This window comes from Salvelinus alpinus, chromosome 13, assembly GCF_045679555.1.
Source record: "Salvelinus alpinus chromosome 13, SLU_Salpinus.1, whole genome shotgun sequence".
NCBI classification, from domain to species: domain Eukaryota; kingdom Metazoa; phylum Chordata; class Actinopteri; order Salmoniformes; family Salmonidae; genus Salvelinus; species Salvelinus alpinus.
The window spans coordinates 46323457-46347651 of record NC_092098.1 but is presented as its reverse complement, the minus strand read 5'-3'; the positions used below and the strand labels follow the sequence as shown (position 1 = coordinate 46347651).

Below are 24195 nucleotides of genomic sequence, written 5' to 3'. Positions count from 1 at the left end.
TGGTTACAATTTTGGACAGGTAACTAGTAAATTTAATGCATCATGTTTAGAGAGAGGGAGAGAGAGAGAGACACAGCTGCATGATTTTTCGGTAGGGACATACAGTTGAAGTTGGAAGTTTACATACACTTAGGTTGGAGTCATTAAAACTCGTTTTTCAACCACTCCATAAATTTCTTGTTAACAAACTATAGTTTTGGCAAGTCGGTTAGGACATCTACTTTGTGCATGATACAAGTAATTTTTCCAACAATTGTTTACAGACAGATTATTTCACTTAAAATTCACTTTCACAATTCCAGTGGGTCAGACGTTTACATACACTAAGTTGACTGTGCCTTTAAACAGCTTAGAAAATTCCAGAAAATGATGTCATGGCTTTAGAAGCTTCTGATAGGCTAATTGACATAATTTGAGTCAATTGGAGGTGTACCTGTGGATGTATTTCAAGGCCTACCTTCAAACTCAGTGCCTCTTTGCTTGACATCGTGGGAAAATAAAAAGAAATCAGCCAAGACCTCAGAAAAAATTTGTAGACCTCCAGAAGTCTGGTTCATCCTTGGGAGCAATTTCCAAACGCCTGAAGGTAACACGTTCATCTGTACAAACAATAGTACGCAAGTATAAACACCAATGGACCGCACAGCCATCATACCGCTCAAGAAGGAGACACGCTCTGTCTCCTAGAAATTAACGTACTTTGGTGCGAAAAGTGCAAATCAATCCCAGAACAACAGCAAAGGACCTTGTAAAGATGCTGGAGGAAAGAGGTGCAAAAGTATCTATATCCACAGGAAAATGAGTCCTATATCGACATAACCTGAAAGGCCGCTCAGCAAGGAAGAAGCCACTGCTCTAAAACCGCCATAAAAAAAACAGACTACGGTTTTTTAACTGCACGTGGGGACAGAGATCGTACTTTTTGGAGAAATCTCCTCTGGTCTGATGAAACAAAAATAGAATTGTTTGGCCATAATGACCATCGTTATGTTTGGAGGAAAAAGGGGGAGGATTGCAAGCCGAAGAACACCATCCCAACCGTGAAACACGGGGGTGGCAGCATCATGTTGTGGGGGTGCTTTTCTGCAGGAGGGTCTGGTGCACTTCACAAAATAGATGGCATCATGAGGTAGGAAAATGATGTGGATATATTGAAGCAACATCTCAAGACATCAGTCAGGAAGTTAAAGCTTGGTCTCAAATGGGTCTTCCAAATGGACCTTGACTCAAAGCATACTTCCAAAGTTGTGGCAAAATGGCTTTAAGGACAACAATGTCAAGGTATGAGTGGCCATCACAAAGCCCTGACCTCAATTCTATAGAAAATTTGTGGGCAGAACTGAAAAAGCTTGTGCGTGCAAGGAGGCCTACAAACCTGAACTCAGTTACACCAGCTCTTTCAGGAGGAATGGGCCAAAATTCACCCAACTTATTGTGGGAAGCTTGTGGAAGGCTTCCTGAAACGTTTGACCCAAATTAAACAATTTAAAGGCAATGCTACCAAATACTAATTAAGTGTATGTAAACTTCGGACCCACTGGGAATGTGGGAAGGTGAAAGAAATAAAAGCTGAAATAAATCATTCTCTCTACTATTAATCTGACATTTTACATTCTTAAAATAAAGTGGTGATCCTAACTGACCTAAGGCAGGGATTTTTTCCTTGGATTAAATGTCAGGAATTTTGAAAAACTGAGTTTACACGTATTTGGCTAAGGTGTATGTAAACTTCCGACTTCAACTGTATACAAGATGCTACCCTCCACAGCATAACCTTCACTCCAGATTCAAAACTCCAAACCTACAACCTAATTTTGGACAAAATTACCTGGAAGGATTACTACTACCAAGGATTCCTTTTTCCAAGCTATACAGAGGGTCCTCTGGCAAACAAACAGCAGAGACCTGGAGACACCATCCAACCCGGAACTGAGACAGACCAGATACAACTTCAATTAGCACTGAGGTGTGAAATGAGAGGTGTCGAAGCATTCAAGCCCAACAAATGGCATGAGTCTCTCACAGCCTACCCCACCCAAATCCAGGGGCCTTTGAAGCCCCCTCCCACTGTTCAGAGACCGTCCACTGGCATTTTCTACAATAAATCTCCCTCTAGAAATAAAAGCTTCTCCCAAATGGGTGACACCTACTCCCGTTGCCTGCTGCACTGCTGCTTGGATTCGACCTGGAAATCTTTTCACCGTCTGCCCTGGCCTGTCTCACCCTATCTGATACCCCAACCACACTCCCCCCTCTCTCCCGAGATTTTGCTCGCCTCCAGCACATACGCACTGTTGGGGCGAGTGACTCTGAACTTACATTGGCTAGCTCCAAATCGTTATACTCACTTTTCAGTATTTGGTATTCAAGAATGGTCCACCACCCAAAGAACATCCAACCAACTTGACACAACTGTGGGAAGTATTGTAGTCAACATGGGCCAGAATCCCTTTGAAACGTTTTGACACCTTGCAGAGTCCATGCCCTGATGAAATGAGGCTGTTCTGAGGGAAAAGGTGGGGGGTGCAACTCAATATTAGGAAGTTGTTACTAATATTTTATACATTCAGTGTATATTTATATTCTGGACCCTGACATTGCTCATTCTGATATTTCTTAATTTCTTTCTTTAAACCTTTTGGATTGGTGAATATTGTTTTGTATTACTAGGTATTATTACTGCACTGTTGGAACTAGAAACACAAGCATTTCACTGCACCTGCGAAAACAACTACAAATCTGTGTACGCAACCAATAAACTTTGATTTGATTTGAAAAGTGGCTGAAATACGGGACTGTTCCAGGATGCAGCCACGAAAAAAAAGAAAAATGTTTTAAACCATGACTCAGCGATTGGGGGTGTTTGTTTAATTTGTTTGTTTAATTTTAATATGTACCACTGTAGCAGTAGAAATTGCTATTTAAACAAATAGGAGAATGGATAAATTAGCATTATTTAGAGGACCCCCTCCCCAGTTATACTTTGTTGCATTTAGGGGGATTCGTGTCTCATTCAGGGGGCCTGAGAACCCCCTGGGCCCCTCGTAATTCACACTCTGCTCCATGCCCACAATTCTTGCTTTTAGGAACACTCCACTACTCCTGCAAACATGATTATTTGATGATATGGTCTCAGTTTCCCCATTATCCTTTAGTGAATACGATCTGACACTGAATAATTCAGCTGTGATAGCTAAAGACAGACAGCAGGTAGAGGTAGGCTGATCTCAAGCAGTCCATGGAACACTCCCGTATCATATCAGCTCCTTGTTCAGGTAGATACAGTATATAGGGTCCTTAGGGTCTCAGGCGGATTCTCAAAGTCACATCTTCCAGCAGGAGAACCATGGAAGAGCTCCAGAGGAAACTGGACAAGAGGTATGACAGCGATCAGCTGTATGACAGCAAACCCAGAAAGGTGAGGTTCAAGCTGGCCTCGTCGGTCAGCGGCAGGGTGCTGAAGCATGTGTACGAGGATGGCCAGGAGCTGGACAGCCCAGAGGAGAAATACCCCCACAGCTTCCACAGCCACAAGATGCCCAGACACCTGGAGATGGAGCAGCTCTGTGGCTTCCAGGACATGCAGGACCAGGGTCTGTACCCCCCTACCGGACTGATGGCCCAGAGGATCAACGTCTACAGGGGGGGGGCTAACTACAGACCCTCTGCCCACAGTGATACACCGGAGGGAGTCCCCAATGTGAGTAGTTGTGGCTTGGTTGAAAAACCATGCTATGAAACTGTTGATTTGTAGCACAATACACAACCTTCACCACACCCCTATTTGCTTTCATTGCCTTTTGTAATGCATGGTTAATCGTCTTAGATCAGTAATGATTTCTATCCTGGTGGGTGTCTGCTTGCCGATTAGAATCTAAGGGGCCGATTCAGACTTAGGAAATGCACCCATTTCTCCTCCTCACTTCTCAGTATTTGAGATTCAGACTTACAGACTTACTACACCACTCACATCGCGTGCGCGAGCGTTGCAAAATAAATGTAGAAATCTATATTATTCAATTATTGCACCCACACTGCTCGCGCACACCAACGAGCGTCTGCGTTGCTAAGGGCTAAAATAGAAGTCAGTTCTATTTCTGACGCAGATCGCGCTGCAAGTCCTGCCTCTCCCATCTCCTCATTGGTTTATAGAAGCAGGTACCCATGTGCCATCTCCTCATTGGTTATACCCACGTGGGTGACTGAAGACGAATGAGGTCAGTGGCAGTAATGCACCTAATTTATGAAAGTTGCCAATTGCCATATAAAGTCAAGAGAAGAAAAAGCCTGGAAGGATGAGAAATGACTAGAAACGATTCGGTTGACCGTTTTATGTGTGAATTAATTGGTGGAGTAGAGGACCTTGTGCATTTCAGGTAAATAGGACAAATTAGCTAGCAAGTGCAAGCTAGCTAGCTAAATTGCCATAAATGTTTAATGCTTTTTAGCCTGTCCCCAAATTAATGTCATTGGTTCAGAGTTTGTTTTGATATTTTAACCTGCGTGTCGTGATCGTGTTTGGTGTGGGGGGACAAAATACATTTATGCACGATGGCGCACGCACGCAGCCGGTTTGGGTTCCGTGTTAGCTTATTCAGTTACATAACGCACTCTGCAGGTGTGGCTATCTTGCGAGCTCTGAATAAAATGTATTCAATCTCTGAAAACCCTCCCACTTGCTGGCCATTCAATAGGGTTTCAGTACACTTATTTATCTTAAGCCAGCCATTTAAATACGGAGTACCTTTTAGGTAGAAATTTGACGACAGACTAGAATATATCAAGAGAACGGTTTCAGAATATTAGGGATCAATAAACGAAAAGACATCTAAATATATGCATAATCATCTCCATTTAAGCAACAATTGGTAGATAAATTATTTGATTATTTAGGTTTAGGAACGTATTTATGAATCATAAAAACAGGTTTGGATAGCCTTTACACACAAAAGAAAGAAAACGGTGGTTTGATTCATTCAGTTCTTTAACCCATGGTAATGTTAGAAGATGAGTGTACATAGAATTATAATAGGGAGAATAGTGTACACTAGTAGGTTATACCCTCGTCTATTGCCTGCACTAACCATGGAACTGTGGATGACACAACCAAGTATTGAGCCATGCGTCGGGTTCAAACTGTTATGGCTTGGTCTGCGCTCCGGTCCATAACGATTGAATTACCCTGCATTACTTTTTTTATATTATCAACTGTTACTAATGATCCTCAGCAACAACCACACGGCCGTGACAGCGTTTACAGAGGAAGCTAATGAAGGTTAACAAAACAATGGCTATAGCAACTGAAGGGAACAAACAGTACATTGGCAGTTTAATATGTGGTTATTAGGCCTAGTGATGGCTAATATGATAGAAGTAAGAAACAGAGAAAGTCGGGGTAGCCTATAATTAAGACATTCAAGAGTGCCCATCCCTGCAAATTAAAAGGCTGTACAATTTTAATTCTGCATAATTGCAAAGCATTTCATTATACCATATGAGCTGTTGGGCTATAGCTTATGAAACTGTGTTAAAATGAAGGACAAAACAATGTTTTTGTTTTATGCTGTTATTTACCAACCTCAATGTGTGTACAATATTGTGGCAATACAGCAATAAAGTATCAGCTGATCAGATAACAGTCACATCTTCAGTGTTTCATTCTCTGGAGCCAGTCAGGATAAATGTCTTTACTTTAGTCTGTCCTGTGAAGTTCAGACTGAACAAAATACGAAAAGCATAAGATGTTTACTTTTATCACTATGTCACATTTCTCCAAATTACTATTAATGAAAAGACTAAAAGACTAAGGCAAGTATCACACAGTCCAATAAAAAGTTTATGATTGTACACTTACAAACGCCCTCGGAGTGTTGTCAAGTTGTCCGCTGAATAGCAAATAAATACACTTAAAAAGAGACAGTAAAACGTTGTAAACAAGCAAATTAGTATTTTATCACACAGGTATTAACCACTAAAACAGACATTTTTATTCAAGTCCGTCTATCAAATCAAAACGATTCAAATGTTATGAGTCGCATGCTTCGTAAACAACAGGTGTGGACTGACAGTGAAATGCTTACTTATAATGTAGAGAGAAATAATAGAAAAGTAAAACACATAATATTCAAAGTAGTAATAGATAAACAATGAGTAACAATAACTAGGCTTCATACAAGTAGTACCAGTACTGAGTCAATGTGCAGGAAAACGAACAGGGTTGGACTGGGACCAAAGATTGGGACCAAAAACCTGGTATTTCTACCACACCGGACCATTATTTCCCTTGAGGCCCCCAAAACAGGCCTGTTATTTTCCTTGAGGCCTGTCATGCCAAAAAGTGTCCCCCTCTGCGTCACAATGGGATTCGATAAACTATTAGCGTCTGTCGCTATGTCAACGGTGTGATGATGTACTGAATAGAATTTTGGAGATCGTTACAGCCTAAATGACGTTATTTTCATCATCGCTCTGCAAACAAGGCTGATTTCTGCGACAATTTTGCTGTATAAACAAGTTTTATTTAGCTAATAAAACTTGGAACTACTTTTGGTTACCATGAAATCCATGTCTTAAATGTTGCTATGTTTCGGAAATGGCAAAGAAAACATGTAATCTGCTTGACACATTAAAATGACTTAATTTACAGATCACTAAATCAGCAAATTTCCACTTCATTCATATGCAAATCTTTTTTATTCAAACACTGGCTTGTCTGGCTGTCATGTTTTGTATTTCAACCTGCCCTTCTGTTATCTACACTGAAATAATATAATTTCAGAAGTCCTCTATTATGATAAAAAATATATATCTTGCATAGCTCATTAGTACATCCTTGTGGTTGAATATATATGTATCTATTGTAGGTCCCAGTATACAACGATGAATAATGTGGAACAAATACAGTTGAAGTCGGAAGTTTACATACACTTAGGTTGGAGTCATTACAACTAGTTTTTTAACCACTTTCCTATTGGTTGCGATCACGTTAATGGGATCGATATGACAACAGCCAGTGAAAGTGCAGGGCGCCAAATTCAAAACAACAGAAATCCCATAATTAAAATTCCTCAAACATAGAAGTATTTCACACCATTTTAAAGATACACTTCTTGTTAATCCCACCACAGTGTTCGATTTCAAATAGGCTTTACGACGAAAGCACCACAAACGATTATGTTAGGTCAGAGCCAAGTCACAGAAAAACACAGCCATTTTTCCAGTCAAAGAGAGGAGTCACAAAAATCAGAAATAGAGATAGAATTAATCACTAACCTTTGATGATCTTCATCAGATGACACTCATAGGACTTCATGTTACACAATACATGTATGTTCTGTTCGATAAAGTTCATATTTATATTTAAAAAATCTCAGGAAGGAGACGCATTCTGTTACCTAGAGATGAACGTACTTTGGTGCGAAAAATGCAAATCAATCCCAGAACAACAGCAGAGGACCTTGTGAAGATGCTGGAGGAAACAGGTACAAAAGTATCTATATCCACAGTAAAACGAGTCATATGTCGACATAACCTGAAAGGCCGCTTAGCAAGGAAAAAGACATTTCTCAAAAACCACCATAAAAAAGTCAGAATACAGTTTGCAACTGCACATGGGGACAAAGATCGTACTTTTTGGAGAAATGTCCTCTGGACTGATGAAACAAAAATAGAACTGTTTGGCCATAATGACCATCGTTATGTTTGGAGGAAAAAGGGGGAGGCTTGCAAGCCAAAGAACACCATCCCAAATGTGAAGCACGGGTGTGGCAGCAACATGTTGTGCGGGTGCTTTGCTGCAGGAGGGTCTGGTGCACTTCACAAAATAGATGGCATCATGAGGCAGGAAAATTATGTGGATATATTGAAGCAACATCTCAAGACATCAGTCAGGAAGTTAAAGCTTGGTCTTAAATGGGTCTTCCAAATGGACAATGACCCCAAGCATACTTCCAAAGTTGTGGAAAAATGGCCTAAGGACAACAATGTCAAGGTTTTGGCGTGGCCATCACAAAGCCCTGACCTCAATTCTATAGAAAATGTTTGGGCAGAACTGAAAAAGCGTGTGCGAGCAAGGAGGCCTACAAACCTGACTCAGTTACACCAGCTCTGTCAGGAGGAATGGGCCATAATTCACCCAATTTATTGTGGGAAGCTTGTGGAAGGCTACCTGAAATGTTTGACTCAAGTTAAACAATTTAAAGGCAATGCTACCAAATACTAATTGAGTGCATGTAGACTTCTGACCCACTTGGAATGTGATGAAAGAAATTAAAGCTGAAATAAATCATTCTCTCTACTATTAATCTGACATTTTACATTCTTAAAATAAAGTGGTGATCCTAACTGACCTAAAACAGGGAATTTTTACTTGGATTAAACGTCAGGAATTGTGAAAATCTGAGTTTATATGTGTTGGCTATGGTGTATGTAAACTTCCGACTTCAACTGTATGTACTTTTCAGGACTTTTGGAAGGTATAGACATCAAGCTGGTCCCACCCTTGACTCAGAGCACAGTGAATCAGACTGATCCGAATTCACTGGTTCTGGTGGATGGGATACAGTGGCAAGAAAAAGTATGTGAACCCTTTGGAAATACCTGGATTTCTGCATAAATTGGTCATACAATTTGATCTGAACTTCATCTATGTCACAACAATAGACAAACACAGTCTGCTTAAACTAATAACACACAAACAATAATGCATTTTCATGTCTTTATTGAACACACTGTGTTAAAATTCAAAGTGCAGGGTGGGAAAAGTATGTGAACCCTTAATTACTGGTTGACCCTCCTTTGGCAGAAATAACCTCAACCAAACGTTTTTTATAGTTGCGGATCAAACCTGCACAACGGTCAGGAGGAATTTTGGAACATTCCTCTTTACAAAACTGTTTCAGTTAAGCAATATTCTTGGGAAGTCTGGTCTGAACTGCTCTGGGGGTCATGCCACAACATCTCAATCGGGTTGAGGTCAGGACTGGGCCAATCCAGAAGGCGTATTTTCTTATTTTGAAGCCATTCTGTTGTTGATTTACTTCTGTGTTTTGGGTCGTTGTCCTGTTGCATCACCCAACCTCTGTTGAGCTGCAATTGGCAGACAGATAGCGTAACATTCTCCTGTAAAATGTCTTGATAAACTTGGGAATTCATTTTTCAATCGATGATAGCAAGCTGTCCAGGCCCTGAGGCAGCCAAGCAGCCCCAAACCATGATGCTCCCTCCACCATACTTTACAGTTGGGATGAGGATATGATGTTGCTGTGCTGTGTATTTTTTTCTCCACACATAGTGTTGTGTGTTCCTTCCAAACAACTCAACTGTAGTTTCATCTGTCCACATAATACTTTGCCAGTAGCACTGTGGAACATCCAGGTGTACTTTTGCAAACTTCAGATGTGCAGCAATGTTTTTTTTAACAGCAGTGGCTTCTTCCGTGGTGTCTTCCCATGAACACCATTCTTGTTAAGTGTTTTACGTATCGTAGAATCGTCAACATAGATGTTAGCATGTTCCAGAGATTTCTGCAAGTCTTTAGCTGACACTCTTAACCTCATTGAGCATTCAGCGCTGTGCTCTAGCAGTCATCTTTGCAGGATGGCCACTCCTAGGGATAGTAGCAACAGTGCTGAACTTTCTCCATTTATAGACTATTTGTCTTACCGTGGACTTCAAGGCTTTTAGATATACTTTTGTAACTATTTCCAGCATTAAGTCAACAATTCTTAACCTTAGGTCTTCTGAGATCTCTTTTGTTCAAGGTATGGTATGGTTCACATCAGGCAATGCTTCCTGTGAATAGCAAATTCAAATTTTGTGAATGTTTTTTATAGGGCAATGCAGCTCTAACCAACATCTCCAATCTCGTCCCATTGATTGGACTCCAGGTTAGCTGACTCCTGACTCCGACTAGCTTTTGGAGAAGTCAGTAGGGGTTCACATACTTTTTACAACCTACACTGAATATTTAAATCATGTATTCAATATAGACAAGAAAAATACAATAATTTGTGTGTTATTAGTTTAAGCACACTATGTTTGTCTATTGTTGTGACTTAGATGAATTACAGATCAAATTGTATGACCAATTTATGCAGAAATCTAGGTAATTCCAAAGGGTTCACATACTTTTTCTTGCCACTGTACCTCCTGGGGGACTCGGACAGTCGATGGTCCTAAAGTCATTTGGAGAGGTAAATTGAAGAGATACATTTTTATAAGCTCAGTATAACTACGATTTCTTGCTTTCTCGAATGGCAACCAAAGCTTAACATGCCTTGTCTATTGGGCTTCAACGAAGTGTAGGGTGTCAATGCTTCCAGTGGTCGACCGTCCAACTGGTCCAACTGCTCGTTGGCTTCCACCGAGGTTAACCCTAAGATGACAAAGATAAACATTTCAGTGTTATGGAAAATCAAACTAGCTTCATGTTATTTTGTTATCAAATGCAAATAGTTAGTCTGACATTTTTACAATTCACTCAAATGGTGACCCCAGCTAGAACGAAAGAGCAGCGAGGTTTCCTAGGTCTCGCCTTCCTTTCGTCCTTCTTCCAAACCAAGTAATTCACCTGGATGTAGTCCCCTTTTTGATTCTGCTCTGGTAGCTCTCCTTCTGTTTCTCCTGCGCTTTGTCCATGTTCAGTCTCACCTTGATTGATAACAGGAATAAATGCAATTATATTTCATATTACAAATACATTACTTACATATCTCTTGCAGGGCCAGAAAATAAATTAACAGCAGACAATCATTTTTACCTGGTCAAAAACCTCCACATCCTTCTAAATCCTTGTCCGAAGGTGGTCATCGAAGGCGTTCTGATCTGGTTCGACAACTTCCACCACATCAGGTGGGGTTTCAGTGATCTGAAAGTACGTTTTACAAATATAGCAATAGACAAACAACAACACTAAGTCTCATCACAAATTTGAAAGACTACAGTAAATACAATAACTGTATATACAATTGCATTGTTTACCTCAGTCAACAGCTGCGGCTTGCGTCCAAACTCGTTAGCGGGCTGGATGCTGTTGTTGTGTGAGAATTACCTTCAGGTTGTTCGCCCACCCTTCCTGGTACCAATTTAGGTACTTGCCCATGGCAGTCTTGAGGGTCTGGTTGGTCCATTCACCAAACCTGGAGGAGAGGATAGGAAAGGGATATCAATTGACAATGTAAGATATTGAAATATGTCAGATTATGTACCATGGAAAAACAAAAAACTAATAGTAAATAATAAATAAAACAAACCATTGGTGACAGAATATAACCTATAACATCCATACCTTGTTCCAGCGTTCGGTCACTCAAGATGACCTCAGGAGAACCGTGGATGTTGAAGATGTCTATCATTGCCTTGGAGGTGGCCTCGCCAGTCTCGTACTTGATGGGTATCATACAAAACAAATATCTATTTTTGGTTCCAATCACCCTTTTAATGGGTTATAGAAGGGAATTTAGAGTTAAGCACATACTCTTCCTTTACTGACCTTAATGGGTATTGCCGTCACCCACTTGGTAAAGTGATCAGTCGCCGGCAGACACCAGCTGTTGCCATTTCTGGATTTCGTGAAGGGTCCGATGAGGTCCATCACTAACATTTGAAGTGTTAGAGAGAAGATTACTTTATTCCCAACCCGTATCTGTGTCATACAGAATGCAGATTTTCATATTTGTAAGCATACTGACACACACACACGTGCTATAATATTGAACTCTGCTGTGGTCAAGTAAAGCAACCATTACAAAACAACATATCAGGGCAAAATTTGAATTGGGACACATACCAATCATGTGCCATGGAGAAACAACTTTGATGGGCTTCAACTCCGGTGCCACAGTCTTCACCCTCTCAAACTTTTGGCAGGCTAGACAGGGTACTGACCTTTAAGCAAAAAGTGCCAAATTGAAACATTGTGTACTCTCTGATATGACATTCATTGAAATTATAATAAATTCAGATATAATAGAATGTGATTGATAAACAAAAGGTTATTTCATTTGCCCAGCTCCTTGACAATTCCCCATCAGAAGAATTTGGCAATCATGCACTTCATGGGCCTCCCGGTTGCCGCAGTGGTATAAGGCACAGCCTCGCAGTGCTAGCTGTGCCACCAGAGATTCTGGGTTTGAGCCCAGGCTCTGTCGCAGCCGGCCGCGACCGGGAGGCCCATGGGGCGGCGCACAATTGGCCCAGCGTTGTCCGGGTTAGGGAGGGTTTGGCCGGCAGGGATATCCTTGTCTCATCGCGCACTAGCGACTCCTGTGGCGGGCCGGGCGCAGTGCACGCTGACCAGGTGGCCAGGAGTACGGTGTTTCCTCCGACACATTGGTGTGGCTGGCTTCCGCGTTGGATGTGCATTGTGTCAAGAAGCAGTGCGGCTTGGTTGTGATGTGTTTCGGAGGACGCATGGCTCTCGACCTTCGCCTCTCCCGAGTCCGTATGGGAGTTGCAGCGATGAGACAAGACAGTAACTACTACCAATTGGATACCACGAAATTGGGGAGAAAAAGGGGGTAATTATAATTGTTTTTAAATAAAAAATAATGCGCTTCACTCCAACATGGCCAGCGTGCATCTCGGTCAGCACGGCCTCCTCCTCCTTAGTAAAGATCACCCTCCTGTGTAGCTGGCCATCCTTCCCCCGTAGGTACATATGATTGCCTAACAAGTTGGAAGAGAAGGGTTGTTGAAATATTCAAGTCTAAGTACATTTCCACTGCTGTCTTTCTCTCTCTGTTTCTCTCTCTTCATCTCTCTCTCTGTCTTCCACTCTTTTCCCACCTCTCTCTCCCTCTCTTACTTTCATCCTTTCTTTCTTACTTTCTCCCCCCCTCTCTCTTTGTCTGCACAGACACCTAGTTAAGGGCATTTGGAATTACCAAAATTGCTTACACCTATCCATTTGATTGATCAGGTTTAATTTATAGCTAGACACCCCAATATGACAGATGTATAACTAAATCAGTGGAGTCTGCTAACTCATTAAATCCCATTGTGATGCGGGGGGGGGGGCTATTTGGCATGACAGGCCCCATTATTAGCAAGATCAGGATAATTTTGTGCAAAAAGAACTAGCTTAGACAGGCCCACTAGGCAAAAAATTTACCAGCCTATCTGTCATTTGCCCGAAATGCCAGATGGCCAGTCCGCCCCTGAGTACGAGGTAATTCAGGTAGATATGTACATATAACTAGGAATACAGTGACAGATGGAAAATAGTAGCAGCAGCCAATGTGATGAGGCCAAAAAGTTAGTGCAAAAAAGGGTCAATGCTTCTTGCCGTGCGGTAGCAGAAAGAAATCAAATTAAATTGTATCGGTCACATACACATGTTTAGCAGATATTATTGCGGGTGTGATTGTCTTTCTAGCTCTTACAGTGCAGTAATATCTAACAAGTAATATCTAACAATTTCACAACAACACACACAATACACACAGATCTAAAGTAAAGGAATGATATTAAGAATAGAGGTCGACCGATTAATCGGGATGGCCGATTAATTAGGGCCGATTTCAAGTTTTCATAACAATCGGAAATCGGTATTGAAGCTACAGGATCAGCCTGTAGTGTGGTTTTCCACTTTAATTTTGAGTGTGACTCCAAATCCAGACCTCCATGGGTTGATCACTTTGATTTCCATTGATAATTTTTGTGTGATTTTGTTGTCAGCACATTCAACTATGTAAAGGAAAAAGTATTTAATAAGAATATTTCATTCATTCAGATCTAGGATGTGTTATTTTAGTGTTCCCTTTATTTTTTTGAGCAGTGTATCTACAGTGGGGAGAACAAGTATTTGATACACTGACGATTTTGCAGGTTTTCCTATTTACAAAGCATGTAGAGGTCTGTCATTTTTATCATAGGTACACTTCAACTGTGAGAGACGGAATCTAAAACAAAAATCCAGAAAATCACATGGTATGATTTTTAAGTAATTCATTTGCATAAGACAGTACTCCAGATATAACAAACTGACCCTAGCCCCCTGACACATAATCTACTGCAGCATAAATACTGGAGGCTGAGACAGGAGGGGTCAGGAGACACTCTGGCCCCATCCGATGATACCCCCGGACAGGGCCAAACAGGAAGGATATAACCCCACCCACTTTGCCAAAGCACAGCACCCACACCACTAGAGGGATATCTTCAACCACCAACTTACCATCCTGAGACAAGGCCGAGTATAGCCCACAAAGATCTCCGCCACGGCACGACCCAAGGGGGGGCGCCAACCCAGACAGGAAGATCACGTCAGTGACTCAACCCACTCAAGTGACGCACCACTCCTAGGGATGGCATGAAAGAGCACCAGTAAGCCAGTGACTCAGCCCCTGTAATAGGGTTAGAGATAGAGAATCCCAGTGGAGAGAGGGGAACCGGCCAGGCAGACAGCAAGGACGGTTCGTTGCTCCAGAGCCTTTCCGTTCACCTTCACACTCCTGGGCCAGACTACACTCAATCATATGACCCACTGAAGAGATGAGTCTTCAGTAAAAACGTAAAAGTTGAGACCGAGTCTGCGTCTCTCACATGGGTAGGCAGACCATTCCATAAAAATGGAGATCTATAGGAGAAAGCCCTGCCTCCAGCTGTTTGCTTAGAAATTCTAGGGACAATTAGGAGGCCTGCGTCTTGTGACCGTAGCATACGTGTAGGTATGTACAGCAGGACCAACTCGGAAAGATAGGTAGGAGCAAGCCCATGTAACGCTTTGTAGGTTAACAGTAAAACCTTGAAATCAGCCCTTGCCTTAACAGGAAGCCAGTGTAGGGAGGCTAGCACTGGAGTAATATGATCAAATCTTTTTTTGTTGTTTTTGGTTCTAGTCAGGATTCTAGCAGCCGTATTTAGCACTAACTGAAGTTTATTTAGTGCTTTATCCGGGTAGCCGGAAAGTAGAGCATTTCAGTAGTCTAACCTAGAAGTAACAAAAGCATGGATTAATTTTTCTGCATCATTTTTGGACAGAAAGTTTCTGATTTTTGCAATGTTAACGTAGATGGAAAAAAGCTGTCCTTGAAACAGTCTTGATATGTTCGTCAAAAGAGAGATCAGGGTCCAGAGTAACGCCGAGGTCCTTCACAGTTTTATTTGAGACGACTTTACAACCATCAAGATTAATTGTCAGATTCAACAGAAGATCTCTTTGTTTCTTGGAACCTAGAACAAGCATCTCTGCATCTCAAGCATCTCATCTCTGATCAGTGATTAGTTCATTGACTATAACTGCCTTTGAAGTGAGGGATCTAACATTAAGTAGCCCTATTTTGAGATGTGAGGTATCACGATCTCTTTCAATAACAGCAGGAATAGAGGAGGTCTTTATTCTAGTGAGATTGCTAAGGCGAACACCGCCATGTTTAGTTTTGCCCAACCTAGGTCGAGGCACAGATACGGTCTCAATGGGGATAGCTGAGCTGACTACACTGACTGTGCTAGTGGCAGACCCCACTAAGCTGGCAGGCTGGCTAACAGCCTGCTGCCTGGCCTGCACCCTATTTCATTGTGGAGCTAGGGGAGTTAGAGCCCTGTCTATGTTTGTAGATAAGATGAGAGCACCCCTACAGCTAGGATGGAGTACGTCATTCCTCAACAGGCCAGGCTTGGTTCTGTTTGTGGGTGAGTCCCAGAAAGAGGGCCAATTATCTACAAATTCTATCCTTTGGAGGTTTATGCTTTCAGTTTTGTGCGAATGCTGCCATCTATCCACGGTTTCTGGTTTGGGTATGTTTTAATTAATAGTCACAGTGGGTACAACATCTAATATACATTTCCTGATAAACTCAGTTACCATATCCGTGTATTTGTCAATATTATTCTCAGAGGCTACCCAGAACATATCCCAGTCCACGTGATCAAAACAATCTTGAAGCATGGACTCCGGTTGGTCAGACCAGCATTGAATACTCTGTAGCACGGTACTTCCTGTTTGAGTTCCTGACTATAGGAAGGGAAGAGCTAAATGGAGTCGTGATCAGATTTGCCAAAGAGAGGGGGGCGGAGGAGGGCGTTGTAGACATTTTGAAAAGTTGAGTAGCAGTGGTCCAATGTTTTCTCAGAGCGAGTGCTACAGTCATTGTGTTGGTAGAACTTTGGTAGCGTTTTCCTAAGATTAGGTTTGTTAAAATCCCTGGCTACAATAAATGCGTCCAGTGTAGTTTTTTGAGGGCCGTCGTGGTATTGGCTTGAGGGGAAATATACACGGCTGTGACTATAACCGAAGAGAATTCTCTTGGGAGGTAATACGGTCGGCATTTGATTTTGCGGTATTCTAGATCGGGTGAACAAAAGGACTTGGATTTCTGTATGTTATCACAATCACACCATGATTAGTTAATAATGAAACATACACCCCCGCACTTCTTCCGGGGAGATCTTTATTCCTGTCTGCGCAATGAACTGAGAACCCAACTGGCTGTACGGACACAAACAGTATATCCTGAGAGAGCCATGTTTCCATGAAACAGAGTATGTTACAATCCCTGATGTCTCTCTGGAAGGAGATCCTCGCCCTGAGCTCGTCAACTTTATTATCCAGAGACTGAACATTAGCGAGTAATATACTCGGAAGCGGTTGGTGGTGTGCGCGCCTCCTGAGTCGGACTAAGAGTCCACTCCAAATACCTCTTCTCCGCTGGCTGTATTTTGGATCAGCCTCTGGAATCAGTTCAATTGCCCTGGGGAGTACGAACAAAGGATCCAATTCGGGAAAGTCGTATTCCTGGTCGTAATGCTGGTAATGCCGGTGAGTTACCGCCGATCTGATATCCCAAAGTTATTTCCAGTTGTATGTAATAACATAAAAAAATGTCTGGGCTAATAATGTCAGAAATAATACATAAAATAACAAAATACTGCAAAGTTGCATAGGAGCTAGAAGCACAGCTGCCCCTATCTGTCGGCGCCATATTTTAATTCTATGACTTAGAAGGCTGGAGTCTTTCACAATTTTTTGGCCTTCCTCTGACACCGCCTGGTTTTAAGGTCCTGGATGGCAGGGAGCTCGACTCCAGTGATGTACTGCGCCGTATGCACTACCCTCTGTAGCGCCGTGCAGTCGAATGCCAAGCAGTTGCCATACCAAGCAGTGATGCAGCAAGTCAAGATGCTCTCAATGGTGCAGGTCTAAAACATTTGGAGGATCTGAGGGCCTATGCCAAATATTTTCAGCCTCCTGAGTGGGAAGAGGCGTTGTTGTGCCCTCTTCACAACTGTGTTGGTGTGTTTGGACCATGATAGATCAGTGATGTGGACACCAAGGAACTTGAAGCTCTCAACCTGCGCCACTACAGCCCCGTTGATGAGAATGGTGGCGTGCTCGGTCCTCCTTTTCCTGTAGTCCAAAATCAGCTCCTTTGTCTTGCTGATGTTGAGGGAGAGGTTGTTGTCCTGGCACTACACAGCCAGGTCTCTGGCCTCCTTCCTATAGGCTGTCTCATCGTCGTCAGTGATCAGTCCTACCACCATTGTGTTGTCGACAAACTTAATGATGGTGTTGGAGTCGTACCCACACGATCGTGGGTGAACAGGGAGTACTTGAGGGGACTAGGCACGCACCTCTAAGGGGCCCCGTGTTGACGGTCAGCGTGGCAGATCTGTTGTTGTCTACCCTCACCACCTGGTGGCTTCCCGTCAGGAAGTCCAGGATCCAGTTGCAGAGGGAGGTGTTCAGTCCCAGTCCCAGGTCCTTAACTTAGTGATGAACTTGGAGGGCACTATTGTGTTGAATGCTGAGTTGTAGTCAATGACCAGCATTCTCATGTAGCTGTTCCTTTTGTCCAAGTGGGAAATGGTAGTGTGGAGTGCAATAGAGATTGCATCATCTGTCGGTATGTTGGGGCAGTATGCAAATGAGGGTGGGTCCAGGGTGTCTGGGATGATGGTGTTGATGTGAGCCATGACCAGCCTTTCAAAACATTTCATGGCTACAGATGTGATTGCTAAGAGGCAATAGTAATTTAGGCAGGTTACCTTTGGAGTTCTTGGGCACAGGGACTATGGTGGTCTGCTTGAAACATGTAGGTATTACAGACTGGGTCAGAGAGAGGTTGAAAATATTAGTGAAGACTCTTGCCAGATGGTCAGTGGGTGCTCTGAGTACTCATCCTGGTAATCCATCTGGCCCTACGGCCTTGTGAATGTTAACTTGTTTCAAGGTCTTGCTCACATTGGCTACGGAGTGCGTGATCACAGTCTTACGCATGGTTCAGTGTTGCTTGCCACGACGTGAGCATAGAAGGCATTTAGTCTGGTGTGCTCATGTAACTGGGCATCTTGTTTGAAGCCCTGCTACATTCAATGAGCATCAGAGCCTGTGTAGTATGATTCGATTTTAGTCCTGTATTGACGCTCTGCTTGTTTGATGGTTCGTCAGAGAGCGTAGCGGGACTTCTTATAAACGCTCAGGTTAGTGTCCCACTCCTTGAAAGCGGCAGCTCTAGCCTTTAGCTCAGTGTGGATGTTGCCTTTAATCCATGGCTTCTGGTTGGGATAAGTACGTACGGTCACTGTTGGGACGTCGTTGTCGATGAACTTATTAATAAAGCCAGTGACTGATGTGGTACTCCTCAATGCTTTCAGATGAGTCTCAGAACATATTCCAGTCTGTGCTAGTGAAACAATCCTGTTGCTTAGCATCCACTTCATCGGACCACTTCCGTATTGAGCATGTCACTGGTACTTCCTGTATGAGTTTTAGCTTGTAAGCAGGAATCCGGAGGATAGAGTTATTGTCAGATTTGCCAAATGGAGGATGAGAGAGAGCTTTGTATGCGTTTCTATGTATGGAGTGAAGGTGATCTAGAGTTTTTTCACCCCTCAAATTGCACAGGTGACATGGTGGTAGAAATGAGGTGAAATGGATTTCAGTTTTCCTGCATTAAAATCACCGGCCATTAGGAGCGACGCCTCTGTTGTTAACAAAGAGACATCAACTACTTTGTACTAAGTAATGCACATCAAAGACCATGACCATGCTTTTTGTTTGCCCTCTAGTCTTCAGTATTGGACTTCGGAAAGATAATAATCTACACCAGCAATCTGCGGATCATCCGGGCCCCTCGGAGGGAAGAAGGAACGGGGCGACATCCTCAGACCCCGGGGGGAGTGGACGAGAACTCACAGGGGCGTAACAGAGGGGGCAAGAGGAGGCCCAACGCCCTCTGTGCTCACGGGGAGGAGCAGAGCACACACCCACAGGACGGGGAGGAGCAGAGCACCCATCGACAGGACGGGGTAAAAATGCCTGACCAGAACACCTTGCTCCGTGTTAATATGCTTCAGCAATGCTATCCCCTTCTCTGTCTTTCTCTAACCACATGGTCTCCCGTCTCTGCCTACCGACTGCGCAGATAGTGATGACTACTCAATTTCTCTGCTGCCATTTATGAGCCGGGATACTCTCAGTAATTCCCCATGGTCGCTTCTTCAACTGATTGCCAGTTGCACTCTCTGCTTCTTTCTCCCCCTCTCTCTCCCCCTCCCCCCTCTCCCCCCTCTCGCTCTCCGTCTCTCTCCCCCTTCCCCTCTCCCCCTCGCCTCGCCTCGCTCTCCCCCCCTCTCTCCCCCTCCCTCTTGCTCTCCCCCTCGCTCCCCCCATTCTCTCTCTGTCTTTCCATTCCTAACTCATCTCTCTTTCTCTCAATGGGTTTCTCATTTCCTCTGCCTCTCCATATGTTCTAATATTTCATTTTTTCTCTCTCTCTTCGTTGCCTTTTTAACATTCTCTGTTTGGACCCAGGTCATCTTTTTTTGACTTGTACTTTTCTACCATTTTGTTGGATTCATTAGTAATGATATGTCATATGAGTTGACATGGGTGGCAGTGCTTCTCTGGGTTGTTAGTGACACTGTGTGTATGTGTGTGTGCCTCCAGCAGGATGCAGTGTCTGACTGCCAGCATTGTGGAGGTTCGGGCAGTGCCCCCTGCTCTCTATGCCATGGCAGTAAGCTGTCCATGCTGGCCAACCGCTTCAATGAGTCTATCAGTGTGCTGCGATGCCAGGCCTGCTACCCTGATGGACTGGAGAGGTGCCAGTCCTGTTCCAAATAACACCAATCACTGGCTGTGTGTGTGCCCATTGTCTCTCCTGATGTAATAGCACTGTAATATAAAATGGTTATGATGGTTATGGGAGCACTGCATATGTTTTTGTAAGGAATCAGAATCCAATTGTTGGAAGGGAAGGAGGCTACCATACGTGCAGCTGGCTGAACCATAGAGAACAAAGACACATGATAAGACAACAAAATCACTCTATTGGTGGTAGGTGGTGCATCTGAGTCTCTGCAAAGATAACATGAACTTCCAACTGGTTTCATGATGACTTATCATTTTAATTAAAATAATGTAAAACCATTGCATTTTATCCACAAGGGAAGCTGTCCTATCATCCCCACATTCACCAGAGAGAAAACCGCTTTTATCTCCCATGTTAGGCCTATATATAAGGCTAATTGATGCTTTCATTTGGAGAGAGGGGAAGACTTTCAATAAATTATGGAGAGGCTTTTGGGCAGCTCTGGAGGTAGAAAGAAATGAATTAGTGTTTTATCTTCCTAATGCTGAGGTAATTGCTTCCAGAGTTGTCTTGGTGAGAATGAATAAAATGGACACATGCCTTATTTTCATTGGCTCTTCTTTTTAGTCAATGAAGGAATCTACTTATACTCATAGAAACATAATTAATAGAATGGGTGTCCATTCAAATTGCCAGGGTTAGAGGTTCCAAGCCCGTTCTATTCATTCTATTTCTATGTGTATACCCCCAAATGTATAGCCTTCTGTTTTTACTAGTATAAAATGGAGATACATGATGAGTGATTCAGCAAATATCCCTGAGAGAAGTTAGCAGATATACAGTTGTTGCTGTGGCTTTCTTTTTGGCTTTATCTCAGCTGAACACATACTTTACCATAGTCACAATAATGGTTTCTTTCCTCTCTTTTTCCAAAGAGCTGGTCTTGTTCGTTCTCTCTCATCTCCTGTGTGGGGTGGGGGATAGTACTGCATCAAAGCTTTGAGTTGCTGCTCTTACATGGATCCATCCTGCGGCATGGAGCGCTAGCTTCAATAACCCTGCGAGGTTCAACCCTCAGCCTTTCATATCAGAACAGGAATACTGGCAGCTGGAAATCTCTCATCAGATGGTAGATCGCTTGGGTTCAGGTGCTGTGTGCATTCGTGAACTGTGCTGCTCATTTCACATTCCAAGTTATTCCAATTCATTTGAACATTCATGAATAATTTCCAGTCATTATATGGAGTTTTTTCTCTCCAAATGTAGTCTGTTTATAACCAAACATGGGAAGATGTCTTTATGCTCTATTTGTGAGGGTTTCCTTCTGTTCTCAATCGGCTAAACTATGTGTATGCAACACCTTCCTTATTCACACATAGAAAAGTGTGAAGTGGGTAAATATTCACAAGTTTACAGCCTCCCTCATCACTGGTGATAATCAGATAGCTTATGCACGTGTGAAGCAAAGTTTCAAATGACCCATGTTAAGATGGCTTGTTATTAAAAAGACTTCAGAATGTACTGAAAATGTAAACATGGTGTTGTTTGTGCTGGAATGTGGCCAAAGGGACTCCGCTCAGACTAGTTTCTTGGATAATTTTTTTTGTCCCTTTTGTTTCTTATGATAGTCCTCTGAGGCCTTGTTTGTTGTTTGCTGTACACACAACTTTGACCTTTTGGCTTGCGGCCGTTTTCATCCAGCAGATATAGCGCTCATTAGATTGACCTCTGTCTTGGTGGTTCTCCTTTCATTTTGTCCACAGTGGTCTTCTGAGGATCCCAGCGAATCAGAGCAATTGAAAATAACAGTCAGTAATTCAACACTGATAGCAACACGAACCACAGCACACCCTTAACTATTTATTGTTACATTAGACCGATATGGTGTTAAGTTTGTTGTTACAAGGTACATGATGTGGTTACATGATGCTGTTACATGACATGTTGTGATACCGTAATAGGCTACGCAGCCCTTGAACTTGTAGGCCTACTGTTTGAGGAAGCTGAGAATAAGAAAAGATCTATCAGTATACAACTGAATATATTTCTCATAATGATTTCCTCATAGCCACTCTTTGGGTGACATAACCTCTGTGTTATCCAGAGTATAATCCACCTAGTATTGTGGAATGCAAATGGCTACACACATAAACTGTACATTATCCAAGCAGTTGAGAAAGGTACTCTGAACATCCCAAGGATTCAAACTAGTCACGTTTTCCCCCTGAAATGGTCAAATCTGGAGGATAAATGTTGATCATAAATGTCTGAAGCAACTGTAAATTACTGTAAATCCACTCCATCTTGAAATGCAAAAAGGGACTGTACAGAAACCAGTGCCTGTCAGACTTGGCTTCTGCTTTGAAGAAGTGGATTTTCAAACATCCAACTTTGTCTAGTTAGGCAGCTTCAGTTGCGCAAAATGACAACACAGGAGGGCAGAGAGAGCGAGGGTAGCGCCAACATTTTGACAGGTCTCTTTATGATGTCAGAACGAGTATGGTGGAGAGATCAGAGGGCTAGCCTGCTCCCCGGTTAATTGTTTGTGCTTCGCTGCCTGAGAGGTGGTCATATTTATAGATTTTCCCACCGCGATACACAACACAGGTATGATAGCCACTAGTGTTTAACCTCTTCACTGCTGGTGAGGAACTACTTTATTGGCAGAACACCAAGTTCCCATGAATGCAATTTTGAGACAAAAAGACTGTTGGTTAGGTAAAGTACTTTTTTATTCATGAACGTCTAGGCTACATGGGAAACAATGGAGGTTGCTGAGGGGAGGATGGCTCATAATAATGTCTGGAATGGAGTGAATGGAATGGCATCAAACACATAAAAAACACACATTTGATTCCATTCCATTCACTCCGTTCGAGACATTATTACGAGCCATCCTCCTCTCAGCAGCCTCCACTGATAGGAAAGTGTTCGATGTGTAGGCCTACATGACAGCAAGTCACCTGATATTATTTTACAAATGTTCCAACCCGGGGTAACCCTGTATTTCCCGCCAAAACCGGAAGTGTCATTCAAAAGCATTATAAAACTTAGAAATGTCTGGAGCTTTGATCAGCATGAAAAGTAAAACCTGATGCTATCTGAGCCTGATGAGCCATACATGAATGACATTTAATGAGCCCAAGTCCAAAAAAGCCCAAATGATTTTGCCGTTATCCAATACATATATGATATAGGCTACTGCACATTACACACAACAGAAAAACAGAAAGCCCATAGATGTAGCTTGTTATATGCTCTCTTGGGTAAATAAATGAAACTAGCTCCAGTAGGCTAATCTCTTTGGATGTGAACTGTATTACCGTATTGTATTGCGTTATACTGTATTAGATGGACTGGAATTATGCACATAGTTCAAACCATGATAAAGCACGGAGAGAACATGAGATTCTGGTGCAAAACATGCGGTCTACAACATTACAATGAATGAATTAATGAATTAATAAAATTGTATTTTCGTGTAAAATCGCCAATTGGCAACTCATCCCTTAAGGGATTAATTGACACAAACAAACTTTACAATAATTCACTACGGTAATACAATTATAATTCTTCTTCCAGTGTTCTCTGCATTGCTCATCGCGTAAAGAGTGACATTTTTTTTTTTAGGTGTACCTGTGGATGTATTTCAAGGTCTACCTTCAAACTCAGTGCCTCTTTGCTTGACATCATGGGAAAATCAAAAGAAATCAGCCAAGACCTCAGAAAGATAATTGTAGACCTCCACAAGTCTGGTTCATCCTTCGGAGCAATTTCCAAAAGCCTGAAGGTACCACGTTCATCTGTACAAACAATACCATGGGACCACTCTGCCGTCATACCGCTCAAGAAGGAGACGCGTTCTGTCTCCTAGAGATGGTGCGAAAAGTGTAAATCAATCACAGAACAACAGCAAAGGACCTTGTGAAGATGCTGGAGGAAACAGGTACAAAAGTATCTATATGCACAGTAAAACGAGTCCTATATTGACATAACCTGAAAGGCCGTCATTAGATGCAGAAGTCTTTCACTTCTCTTCACAAAGATTGAATGGTTGGGTCTGCATTAATATCTTCTGTAGCCTACCGCCATGGCACGTTTGCTCTTCTTTTAAACTATCCGTGAGCTCTATTGGCTGCTGTATTCCACATTCAGAAAAAAA

General features: G+C 42.6%; 1 protein-coding gene across 1 annotated transcript; it reads left to right on the top strand.

Moving 5' to 3' along the window:
• Nucleotides 1-461: 461 nt before the first annotated feature.
• On the top strand, nucleotides 462-20637 carry LOC139537789 (glutaredoxin domain-containing cysteine-rich protein 2). The gene is made up of 4 exons (XM_071339571.1): nucleotides 462-586; nucleotides 3340-3700; nucleotides 19009-19248; nucleotides 19889-20637. The coding sequence occupies exons 2-4, from the start codon at nucleotides 3347-3349 to the stop codon at nucleotides 20063-20065; spliced, it is 771 nt and encodes a 256-aa protein (XP_071195672.1). The 5' UTR covers nucleotides 462-586; nucleotides 3340-3346; the 3' UTR covers nucleotides 20066-20637.
• The last annotated feature ends 3558 nt before the right edge of the window (nucleotides 20638-24195 follow it).

Coding starts and splice junctions, on each gene's coding strand:
- LOC139537789 (XM_071339571.1), top strand. CDS start 3,347: ATGGAAGAGCTCCAGAGGAAACTGGACAAGAGGTATGACAGCGATCAG. Junction 3,701..19,008: donor CACCGGAGGGAGTCCCCAAT/GTGAGTAGTTGT, acceptor TTTGCCCTCTAG/TCTTCAGTATTGGACTTCGG. Junction 19,249..19,888: donor GCACCCATCGACAGGACGGG/GTAAAAATGCCT, acceptor GTGTGCCTCCAG/CAGGATGCAGTGTCTGACTG.